General features: G+C 31.1%; 3 protein-coding genes and 1 non-coding gene across 4 annotated transcripts; 2 read left to right on the top strand and 2 right to left on the bottom strand.

Moving 5' to 3' along the window:
* The first annotated feature begins 22 nt into the window (after positions 1-22).
* Positions 23-3,270, top strand: LOC114175652 (C2H2 and C2HC zinc fingers superfamily protein). The gene is made up of 10 exons (XM_028060427.2): positions 23-199; positions 307-387; positions 490-517; positions 591-673; positions 855-887; positions 1,691-1,769; positions 1,865-1,917; positions 2,044-2,104; positions 2,477-2,556; positions 2,802-3,270. Exons 1-10 carry the CDS (start codon positions 179-181, stop codon positions 2,886-2,888), a joined length of 606 nt encoding a protein of 201 aa, XP_027916228.1. The 5' UTR covers positions 23-178; the 3' UTR covers positions 2,889-3,270.
* Positions 3,271-4,363: 1,093 nt separating this feature from the next.
* TRNAA-AGC (transfer RNA alanine (anticodon AGC)) lies at positions 4,364-4,436 on the bottom strand. The gene has a single exon. It is a non-coding gene; the product is annotated as a tRNA-Ala (tRNA).
* Positions 4,437-5,558: 1,122 nt separating this feature from the next.
* Positions 5,559-7,746, bottom strand: LOC114192548 (small COPII coat GTPase SAR1A-like). Its single transcript, XM_028082303.2, has 3 exons — positions 7,464-7,746; positions 6,797-6,928; positions 5,559-6,015 (listed from the first exon to the last, which is right to left on the bottom strand). Exons 1-3 carry the CDS (start codon positions 7,590-7,592, stop codon positions 5,695-5,697), a joined length of 582 nt encoding a protein of 193 aa, XP_027938104.1. The 5' UTR covers positions 7,593-7,746; the 3' UTR covers positions 5,559-5,694.
* A 3,171-nt stretch (positions 7,747-10,917) lies between these two features.
* Positions 10,918-12,425, top strand: LOC114176559 (universal stress protein A-like protein). Its single transcript, XM_028061637.2, has 4 exons — positions 10,918-11,204; positions 11,402-11,508; positions 11,650-11,768; positions 11,941-12,425. The coding sequence occupies exons 1-4, from the start codon at positions 11,000-11,002 to the stop codon at positions 12,038-12,040; spliced, it is 531 nt and encodes a 176-aa protein (XP_027917438.1). The 5' UTR covers positions 10,918-10,999; the 3' UTR covers positions 12,041-12,425.
* Positions 12,426-12,667: the final 242 nt, after the last annotated feature.

Below are 12,667 nucleotides of genomic sequence, written 5' to 3'. Positions count from 1 at the left end.
ATAATTATAAATTTATAAGATAGAAATAATCATGCAATTTCTTCTTCCTTCTCCCCACTTAAACTAGGGTTTCATATCATCGTCTGGAATGTGCCCTTTATTTCGATCAATTATCAAATAGACTCGGTGATCATTGAAACTGCCTCTGCATTTGGTTTTCATTTATTTGCTTGTATCAATGTCTAACACCAGCAACAATGTAAGTGAAGAACTTTGGAATCTTCCCGTTTTATTTCCACAATCCGTCGATGGTTTTGGAAGATTTTTTTTATTTCTCTGATTATCTACACATTTGGCTTGAATCAGGTCGTTGGAGTTGACAACACATTCAGAAGAAAATTTGATCGAGAAGAGTACCTGGAACGAGCACGGGAGCGAGAGAGACAGGTTCGTTGTGTTGGTGTTTCTTCTATACCCTTTTTTATGCTTCTGATTTTTAAATATCTAGGTTGCTTAATTTTTCGTGTTTGTGTGTGTGATTTTGAACAGGAGGAGGAGGGTCGATCGAAACCTAAAGGTAAGTTGCCTAATTCGTATTGAGGTTGAGTTATGTTTGCTTGAGTGACGACTACAACATCCTATTGGTGCAGCTAAAGGTCCTCCCGTGCAGAGGAAACCCTTGAAGCACAGAGATTATGAAGTGGACCTGGAATCTCGCTTGGGCAAGACTCAGGTATGTTAGTGTCAACAGTGATTACTAGGTTCAATGCTCTAATAGTTCTATATGAATGTCAAACAGTTAAATATATAAACATTGCATGTTGTAGTTCACCAGGGGTAGCATCCACTGGTTCCAAAATTTTATCACATAATCCTGCTATTCTGTTGTACTGACAACTTGCAAACTTTTTCAGGTTGTTACGCCGGTTGCACCACTAAGTCAGCAGGTACTTGATTTTAACTTTTTCGTATTTGTTTTTTGTGGTTATTGATAATTATTGTATTCAGGCACTTTTGGATTAGAAAAAAGATTGTTCTTTGCTCATTTTGATTCCTGTCAAGTTTTAAATTCTTCTTGTTGATCTTAGTTTCTTTTGTTAGGGAATGTGTTGTGTGTTTAGGATGAGAGTCATTTAGTTACACATAGGTGCACTTTTTTAAAATGAATTTAAAAATTTTCCAGTTTCATGTTGAACGTAAGTGATAAAGTTTTTGTTTCACTCATGCCGGGTGATGCATAAGTTATGTCTTTTGACATAACACATGTCCCTAAAAATTAACTATTGCCATAATTCCGGCTGTTAATTTCTAGTAGAGGAAGACATTACTGAACTCTCCTTAGTATAGTCTGGCATTTTATAGCAACACTGTTAGAAACTATGGCATTGTCAATACCCGCAAATGATTTCCATTACTTTTTCTTTGACCCATCACCAATGCGAATGCCTTTTGGTGCACAATTTGCCTATGATTCCCAGGTTTAGCTAAATAAAACTACAGGACACAAAATAGGATGGAAGAAGTATAGAGCTGAAAATGAACATCTTCGCTGCCTCTTGCTTAGGGAAATTTTCACCGTTGTGGTGTGGTTGCTCATTGGTATATATATGTTTGTTAGTTGTGTATACGTGCCAAGGGATACTTGGAATAGGACTTATTAAATGATTTCACAGTTTTTGTTTGCTATCTGGATGGCCTTTTTGTTTCACCGATCATTTACAGTTTTTGGATTTAATTACATTCATTGCAGGCTGGATACTACTGCTCCGTTTGTGAATGTGTGGTTAAGGACTCTGCAAACTACTTGGATCATATTAATGGAAAGAAACGTATGTAGTCTTTTTTGCCATGCTTCCTCTAATTTTTTATGTAATTACTTAAGTGCCTGTGGTTCTCTCATATTTATTCTTTTGTTGTCCCTTAGATCAAAGAGCTTTGGGCATGTCTATGCGAGTAGAACGTGCTTCTCTCAAACAGGTGCAACTTAAGATTGCCTTCTATTAGCTATGAAGTTAAATGATAAATTCAATGCCTTTGTGTGTCATTTAGTTTCTAGTTATATATGTTCCCCCTGCATGACTAGTAAATCTTTTAATGGAACAGGTCCAGGAAAGATTTGAAGTTCTTAAGAAACGAAAAGATGTTGGTAGCTTCACAGAGCAAGGTAAGACATGGGATTGTAGAAGGGTTGACTGTTATTTTCACAGAACCAGACAACTTTAAAGTCAATGTATAATTTTTTTCTCCATGGCCTGAAATTGTAGAAGTTGAACTGATCTTTCGTTTCAGTCGTGGGTTTTGAACTAAAATTTTGAGGGAATCATATAACGATTTGTTAACTTTAAATGATTAAACATGTGATTCCATAAATACTAATGTTTTCTATGGTCTGATTCTTTTAGGATTGTAATATGTTTTCTAAACGTATTCATGTGAAATTGTAAAAAGATTTGGCAGCTTCTCCACACCATAGTGCACCACTGTTTAAGATGGACTTGGTTCTTAAATATGGAAAATAATTTATATTTTTTGACAGATCTTGATGAGCGGATTTTAAAACAACAACAAGAAGAGGAAGAAAAAAAGCGTCTACGAAGAGAAAAGAAAAAAGAAAAGGTAAGACTATGTCACAGTTGCTTATTTTTAGTTAGAAATAGCCAATAGATTGGAATAAGCCTTTTCGTCACCCTCCCTGTACCATCAAGTAAATGTTTCTTTTTGTCATTTACTTGTTTCAGCAGTTAATAATAATAAATGCATCCATCTTTCTAATAATGATTTATAATGCTATCTTACAAATGAATATTGCTTTTTGTTCCTCACGACTTATTAAAGAACGCGTGTTCAATTTTTGAATTCAGAAGGAGAAGGCAATGGAAGAACCTGAAATTGATCCAGATGTTGCTGCCATGATGGGGTTTGGAGGTTTCCGGTCATCCAAGAAGTGATGACATTGTGCATGCGGAATGAATTTTTATGAGATTTGGAACATTTATGTCGCAGTGGTAAGCTGAATCATGTATCTTCCATCCTCAATCTGGGTGGCATAAGCGGAATAGTCGAATAGTGGGTCCCAAACAGTAGTATGCGTGGTGATATTCGATCATGTGCTTCGGTTGATTCATGTACATTTCTTCTGATGGCTAACCTGATGTATTATACAAAGCTTGGTACTTGTATTCTCCTCTATGCTCCATCCATAGAGGGGGAGTCGCAACTTGCCGTAGTTAAGGAAATTAAATATACATTCTATACAATCTATGGGTTGTTGCTATTTCTTGGGTGTAGCTGTTTTTATTGAAAATGGAAATATAACTACAATTTTCTGCATGATCTTTGGTTATACAACACTTTTTGCCAGAATACTGGAACATGCATGCACTTGCCATGGTTATGCGGTCTAATTCCGTTTAGTTTTAGTACACAACTACATAGGGGAGCTTTCTTTTTGGGGTGATGATACACAAACATCAAAAATTTCATTTAACACCCTTCCAATACAAATAACATACTAATTTTATTTTAAGAGATAAAAAAGTTATAAAGTAATTTAAAAAGTATAAATACTATATTTTTTTATGAAGTCTGGGAAAGTGATAGGAAAAGAGAGAGGTGTATATGTAAAATTTTCTTTCTTTTTAATGCGTTTGTACCGAAAAAACTAAGTGGGAAGCAGAGATAATTATATTTTTAAGAACTGGATTTTTTTTTAATGAAAACTTTATATTAGTAAAATAATTGGCCAGTATATGTTAATTTAAGGTGAAGTTCGGATAGAAATTTTGAAATTCTGGAAAATTGATGTTTTAAATACTTGCCTTTTTACTGCTATCATGCTAGGTTTTAATACACTATTTCATTTTTATTAATTTTTATTTTTGGAAAAAGGTATTTTAATTTCTATTGTATTAAAGAAATAGAATATATTTTTTAAAATTAAATTTTAATGTTCAACGTTGTGAAAATAAACATTAGGTAATTTTAAATATGGATAATTAAAATGAATGTAAAATAATCCGTAATACCTAATAATTTTATATCAATATTGTTAGATAAAAGATGTTTAGTGCAAAGAGAAGAATGACTACGGAGAAAGAAAATAGATTTTTTTTTTCATTTTATGAAAAGAAAAATGTTCTAAAATTTTAATTATTCCATTTTGTAAAAGAATAAATAATAATAATAGCGAAATTTATTTAAAAATTTAAAAAAGAATCACAAAATAAAAAAATATATTTTTCATAAAATTGTACTTTCAGATTCAAACACTTAACGAGAGAATATAATTATTTGGGCCGAGAGAATATAATTATTTGAGCCATTTGACAAATGTTTAATTCAACATAGGAAAAGAAAGAAAAAATAGCGTGGTTTGTGACAAATATTTAATTCAACATAGGAAAAGAAAGAGAAAAAGGTAATTTGGAGATGCGGGGCATCGATCCCCGTACCTCTCACATGCTAAGCGAGCGCTCTACCATCTGAGCTACATCCCCATTTGTTATATACCTCTTTGCTACATAATAGTTTCTGTAATAGCAATCGTATAGATAAATATTAGTAAATTATGTTATCCTATTTACTTGTATTGTGGCGGTGTGCTGATAAATTGACCGAGTGCCATGCAAAAATAACGTTTACACCTGACCTTGTTCGTGCCTTACACATAAAATTTTACACTCTTCATGCGTGTTTATTTTTAATTCTAACTTTTATGGTTTTTAGGAGGTTTAATGGTTTGAGAAAGTCCGTTCTAAACGAAGTTAGTCTTCGTAGTCATACGTAGATTATTTGCATGTCACTCTTTTGATTTAAAATATGATGATAGTAAACATATATTATAATTTCTTTTGTTGATATAATAAATATATTTATGGTAGAATTTTTTTTTATTTGAGTAGGGCAGCTGATAATTATTCTGAAACAGCACTGTATTGATTCACCCGTTTTTTAATGTCAGTGATCGAGAAGAACATAAGTATTTTAAAAAGAGATATGGAAGAATTTTAATAAAAATAAATAAAATAAGTATGTTGCAATCAATACGAAAATTTTCAGTGATAGTAGTGGCTTGTAAGCGTACTCTTTTGTCACATTAGTTGTGGGCATGCAACCTTTAGTTTTTGGTCCTTGAAAACCTAATAAAGCACAGACCAAGTTTGTCCCGCAGCTCACGTTACTAGGCTAAAAAGACCTACATCTAAATGGGAATATTTCTTTTTGCAATCCATAAAATTATTTGGGACATGTATTTAAGAAGGTCCATTCTTTTTCTTACGCAATAAATTCATTGAGACACGTTTTACTTATTTCAGGATAGGCTTTACATTCCATGAAAATCCATTTGGAATGAAGTGAAGTGCTCAAGAATTTAGGGGGTGTGAAAAGTTAAGTACTAAACTGACTCCATCTATAGAGACCCATGTGGGCTAAACGGGCTGCCCACGGGCCTTCGCAAATTTACCCGATTCTACCTGGAGAGACTGAAGAAAGGAGAAGAGTAGGAATTACAAAAGTAAATTGGAGAGATGAATAAGCGGGTGTAAAAATCATGGACCAAATTCATCAATCACCACAGATTATCTGAAAATTTATCAGCTCATAACGGAGAATGGAAGTGGGGGAAAGGTTCAGTCATTTTATATTTAAATAAAATTGAAATATACTGCAATTTCGTACCATCAACACCTCCAAATCATAACTACAGAAACAAACTTCTAGAAATGAGATACCAAACCATCTCTCGGTAATGGACTATTTGATGTACTGAGAAAGCCATTTGAAACCTTCCCCATAACCCATTTTCTTCACAATACTGCACATGAACACCTCCATGGCACGGACATTTGAGTCGGCCAAATTTACCTTACCTTTGCCTGTGGTGAAGTTAGTCAGGCCCAAATGGTAACGCAGCTCTTCTTCTGAAGCAGCATATGGAATATCAATTTTGTTCCCAAGGACAAGGAAAGGGACATTGGCTAAAGATTCATCAGAGAGTAGAGCATCCAGCTCTTTTTTTGACTCAGCAAATCTTTCCTTGTCATAAGCATCAACCAAGTACACCACTGCATCTACCTGTATCAGAGAAGGATGCAACTTGATCATCATCACAAGATAAATAAACAATAAAATAATAGATCTGGGGCATGAAAAATGGTTCCTAGTTAAAAAAATGTCACATAACACCAAATAAGAAATAGCTTCGGAAGTAGATATGTATGATTAGCACATCCTCTAAAGTGCGCCATCAGCAAGCTATTACCGTCATTTCTGCCACCACTACACATGAATCAAATAAAGAAACAAACAATATAAAATAGGAAGACATAAATTCTTTGGTTCAGAAGTAATCATATAATGAAATACATAATAATCTTTCAGAAAATTCAGCAACTTCATTTAGTTTCCTCCTAATTTGTCACCTACCATACACACCTCGTGCAGCTTTATTCCTGCAACTACTATCAACACATATTAGCATGTCTAGCCATGTTAACAACAACACAAGTCTTATACCATTTATTATGTGAGATAGCCTGCATGAACCCCACAGTGCTGTTTGGCGCTGTTTAAGATCAAATCATGTAACCATGTAAACAAGACAGAAAATAAATCGCATATCTACAGAAGGCTTAGCGGCACCCAGTCATATGTTTTCGCACAATGTGTGATTAAGATAATCTCGGAGCCTACAACCGCCCCAATACTATACATCAACAACAAATTCCTATTCCACTAATTGAGATTAACTATAAGGATCACATGACTACTTCGACTTGGTTTAAAACCATGCTTCATGAATATTATCCGACTTGCAATTGCAACAAAACTATGTTGAGGGAAAAAAGAAAGAGACCTGGGCATAGTAATCTTTCCACACTCTTCGAGCAATCTGATGACCCCCTAGATCAAAAGCTTTGAACTTGATCTTTCCAATACTCAACTCCTCTGACGTAGGATACTGGGTAGGCTGATGCTGGACTAATCTCTGCAAAACCAATTCTCATAATAAAAAACATCAAACCAAGACCATGGCAATTTCAAGAAGCTACAGACTGAGAAGTACACACATCCTATTCATTCAAAATTCGATGTCAAGAAAAAGCAATAGACCAAAATATGTCAACACCGTAGCAAATTGTGCAGAGAGCAAGGTAATGTTAGGAAGCCGAGCACTTCAACAGGAAAGGCTCCACATGGGGAAAACATACAAATCCATACACTAAAGAAAAGTGGTAAACTCCCCTACCCCTCCTTCTCCCCACAACAAATAGCAAATAAATTATCTTGATTTGAGTATCCAAGTAACACCGCTAAATTCTTTCAGAAAGACATAAAAAACAAAATAAACTTTTTTCTCTATACTTTTTCAACTACCCAGATCATTTTCCCAGTAAAGATTAAAACCAGTGTTCGAATAGGAAAAGTAAACAAGGGCAAAGATCCAATCAAAAGGAAAAACAATACTACACATCGGTAATGATTGGAATGAAAAGGGAAAATAAATGAAATTGAAGAGGAACCTCATCTTTGAGCATGTGGAGCAGGGTGGTTTTGCCAGCGTTATCGAGACCCAGGAATAAGATCTTGGCCTCCTTCTGCCATAGCCCAAGCGACGCTAGAATCCCATAAAACCAATCGACCAAAAACATTGCTTTTTCTATCTACGAATGACCTCTATTGCGAGACCCGATAAATATCGATCTCCGCGAACTGAAACAGAAATTGAAGTTTTGTTTTGAGTAGAAAGACCTAACCCCAAAACCAGATGAGAGATAAAGTAGTTGGTTACATTCGATTCCACTCTATTTGTTTGTAAATTGTAACATAACATCTTTTTGCTACTACCTTTATTACTAAAACTAAAATTTATTTTGGTATTTAATTTTAAATTTATTTAATATTATCTTTTTATTAAATATGTTTTTTTATTTTAATGGTAAAAATTAAAATGATTTCTTCTTCAAAATTTTATTGAATTATTTTTTTATTTTTAAAAATATATAAATTTAATTATTTTAATTAAATTTTATTAATTTTATTAAATATTTTAAATATGTTTTATGTTACATTATTTGTTTGCACTATTTAACATATTTTCTATTTTTAATATTAATTTTATTTTTCAATTTGACATATTTCTTTTTTTAGTATTATTTTAAAATATGTATTTACAATATTAAATAAATTTGACTATAATAACTAATTAATGTATTTTTAAAGATAAAAAATTAACTTAACTCAAAATTTCCAAAAAGATTAATTTTACTTTTTCTTAATGGTAAAAAATTATATTTAACCCAACCTTATATTAAAGGTTCCCTATACAATTTTAATTTTTTACTGATACGTAAATCCTGATATATTATATTTATTTACTTGATAATGATAATCTCTGGATTCATTTTTGAAATTATATATATATATATATATATATATATATATATATATATATATATATATAAAGCATCACATGTATTATTTTAAAGAAGAATAAGAAATTTGTAATTACTTGTTTTATTCACTTTTCCATACAACTTTTACTTTGCTAATGATTTTTTTTTTCAAATATTAGTTAAGTTTCAAAATTTTATGTAAGTAAATTTATAAAACAAGTTTCATGACTTTAATTAGTAAAAATTTAAAAATTAAAAGCCTGTATTAATATTATTGCCTCAAAATAAAAAGTACTATTTTAAATTTGGTAATTAAAAGACAAAAATTATTTTCAAAATATAAAAAATTAAAATAGATTATAAAAAAATACCATAAATATACGTTAGTCATCTTAATGTGTGGGGCTTGAATTAGTCACCATCTCACGTGATTTATTTACTTTTTAAACATTTTTTATCTTTTATTTCTTAATCTTTAACTTAAATTGATATAAAATGATTTGATCTTTCGTTTATTTATTATATTAGTGTGATGTTCCTATTTCACTTTATAACAGTATCCTATTATTATAACAATTATATCTTTTGTCTTAATAGAAATCATCAAAGAATTATTTCATACTTAATTAGGATAATATTAAATTTTTTACCTAAAATTATCATTTAATTTATAATCAAGGTATCTTTAACCATTAAAATCACAAATGTATTCACAATGGCTAACTCGTGTTTAATAAAGATAGTTTTTTATTGCATCTATTTTATAAGATGACATTATAAACCTCATCGACTTTTTACCATCTCATATACTTACATACATCTTTAAAGCATATATATATATATATATATATATATATATATATATATATATATATATATATATATATATATATATATAATTCTACTAAACTTTACTCTCCAACAATATAAAGACCAGTAACACAAATTAAAATAATCATTCGATAATTTGACCGGGTAGTATAAATATACTACCATAATATCTGAATTCCACGTAAACATTATTTGCTAATTTTATACTAACATTTTTCAGTGGCAGTGGATTACTTCAAAATATCATCTCTTAGAACTTAAATGGAAGTTAAAATTAAACTAATTTTATTTTAATTAGTTACTTATATTAAAGTACCCAAAGGTTGAAAAAAAACAATAATAATGAAACAATCACTAATTGCATTTCTCGATTAATTCCATGTAGCAAACACAGTTATCAACATTCAAGATCAGACTTAAAAACTACAAATTCCTCAAAAAAGAATCCAAATCGTATACCATAGGACCATCCAAAAAAAAAAGAAAAGGAAAAAGGAATAATTGACCAAGGCAAAGCTTCAACATAATTGCCTTACCTTTCTTAATTAGCTTGTGGAAGAAAACGCAAATAAAAGAGTAGAAAGATAATTTTTTGCTTTCTTTGAGACTAGGAGAGGTGAAGAAAGAAATTTTTGAAAAAGATAAAGCACAAGAACTAACATGGAATATGATATACTTAAATTTCTACTTACACTCCAAAGTTTACCAAACTTAAAACCCCTCCTGTTTTCTTATTATTTTCAAGATTAACATTATTCTCGAAGTACACTAAATCCATTAGCTCACCTCCATCCTTCGTAAATAGCTTTAATTATATAAACATTAAACATATACAACATTAAATTACCACTTTTAAATTACTTTATACATTTATATTAACTTCTAGATAACATGATTAGGAATGTCAAAACTAGTTTACGATTATCCTTCACACACAGATAAAATATGTAACGGATACTTAGCTATCTTTGATAATTGTTAATGCAATAAAAAAATATTAAGAGGAGTTTTTGTCTTAGTTTATGCAATACAAAATTATTTTACTTTTAATTATAATTAAGAATTAAAAAAACATTTTATGAGTATAACACAATTATCAGTTATTCATAATTATATATATATATATATATATATATATATATATATAAAATGCAAACCAATCACTTGTTTTATAACTAATATTATTTTTAAAAAATATAGAGACAAGACAAAGAGTGTCTCGCACCGGATGAAATTACGAAAACCGGAAGTCTAAACTTTGACTACGCCAACAGATTCTCAATGGATAATGTCCAAACTCTACGCATAAAGAACAAAGTTACAGTAATAATTCGCCCAGATAACAATTATTTAAATATGATTTTATTAACTAGTAAATAATTTGTTTTTACTTTGGTTATTTTGTTTTAGTCTTTCAAAATAAAAATAAAAAATTTCGTTAATTAAGATTTGTGTCTATTAATGTTATGTACACAGTGTCAGCAATTATTTTATTTTCGTTTTAAAATATATAAAATACAATCTTGAATTGATGCCAAGATTGAAATTGGTGATTATAAATTTTGGAAATATAAAAATAAAAAATATTTAAAGCGATTAAAATAAAAATTCGAATATTTTATAAATTTCCTAAAAAAAAATGTTTTAAATTTTAAAGAAGCAAAAACTAAAGAATTAATTTTATAAAGATATAAATTAGTAGCAATAATTGATTTGTAATAAATAATGGTTAGTGTGGAGTATAAGTAAAGAGCTTATGGTAGCACAATACAGTGGTGAATGAGTCAGTGATACTTGTTTGTCCTTTGTTCTTGAGTTGGTGAAAGTTTGAAATGAGTGAAGAATCTAGAAAGGAACGTAGGGTCCTGGTGGCCGTGGACGAAACCGCTGAGAGCATGTATGCTCTTTCTTGGAGCCTCAAGAACATAATTTTCCAGAATTCCAGTGATACCCTTATCCTTCTATACGTCAAGCCCCATCAACCTGCTTTTGCCCCCTTGGATTCTACAGGCATAATGGATGATCCTGAAACTCCAGGTATTTTTTCCTTTACAATAATTTGTCACCAAATATTGTTTTTGTTTGATTAGGTTTTGATATCAATACCTAATTATCTTCTATTTAGGAAAATTTTTGTTGTTCATATTAGTCTTGTTCGTCTCAATCAAGATTGTTATATATTTTTCTTGTTTTCCAGTTTTGGTGGATTAATCGGTGGCGTTCGCTAATTTCAGGGTGTTTGTTTTCTCCGGACGTAAACGCAACCATAGAGAAGTATAGTAAAGTTGTGGCCGATTGCGTGTTACAGAAATCCAAGAAAATGTGTAAAGATCTGGAAAACGTATGTTGCTTCCTTCTTTTGTAATGATCTGTATGACATTCCCTCTCAGAGTGGATTCAATAATTACATATCTTATTCTGGTTAGTTCTTGATCTAATTCTTGTTATTCTTGTTCGTTTTGCGTGTGGGTCTTCTGAACAGGTAAAGGTGGAGACACAGATAGAGAGTGGAGACCCAAAGGACGTGATCTGTGAGATGTCTCGGAAGTTGAATGTTGACTTGCTAGTTATGGGTTGCCACAGCCATGGAGATATAAGGAGGTAAACTGCAAGAAAACAAAAATTTGCCTCTTAAGTTTTCTCCCGACAAAAAATTGAGTATATTTTAGAATTATGTTTCCGAATTAGGTAAATTATAAATGAGACTTTTAATGACCACTCTGCGATGTTTGAATAGTATAATAAATTGAGGTTTCCTTTTTCTGAATTTCAGGGCTGTCCTGGGAAGTGTGAGCAATCACTGTTCCCAGAACGTGAAGTGCCCAGTTCTGATTGTGAAGAAGCCAAAACCACATGCAGGTGCTGGGGACTAAGATGTTAGTTTTCCCTTTAGAGTATGATCTTGTCATGTGGCTCATGTTAAAGCTTCGTGTAAAGGCTTTGGTTTTAAGTCTGGGACAAAAATATCTGAGAGAATTGTGATTGTCGTAGCTCGTAGAGTCTCAATTTGGATAAATTCAGACCATCCGTGTGCTATTGGTGAATGCAAGTCTGATGTAGTTTGAGCTAGAAAATTGGTCACATAACCTCAAGAATTTGGATAAGCATAGTAGTAACTCGTTTTTTAGGTATTTTTACTCACAAAAACGATGCCGCCGACTTATCTCTTGTCAAGAATGTTCTCAAGGAATGATGTGTTGTTTTTTTCCCTTAATTTTAAAGTTTAGTTGAAAAGAAAAATATTTTCCGACGTCAAAATGATGATTCTTTTGAGGAAATTCATCTAATAATTTTCTTACTCTAGTTGATGAGACTTGAATCTATGTTTAAACTTTGTATTATATGAGTTAAATGCAAGATTAACATGATTTTTAATATAAAATCTCAAAATAATAAATTTATATATATATAATTTTTCTTATGTTATTTAAATTTATCTTTTTTACATTCATATTTTCATTTTTAAATACTAAAAGTGGTAGTTAGTTAGTTTGTGCCTG

This window comes from Vigna unguiculata, chromosome 1 (assembly GCF_037176805.1).
Source record: "Vigna unguiculata cultivar grain cowpea cultivar isolate G323 ecotype 2 chromosome 1, ASM3717680v1, whole genome shotgun sequence".
Lineage (NCBI taxonomy): Eukaryota > Viridiplantae > Streptophyta > Magnoliopsida > Fabales > Fabaceae > Vigna > Vigna unguiculata.
Note: the sequence above shows the minus strand (reverse complement) of the source record. Positions and strands in the feature narration are given on the sequence as shown.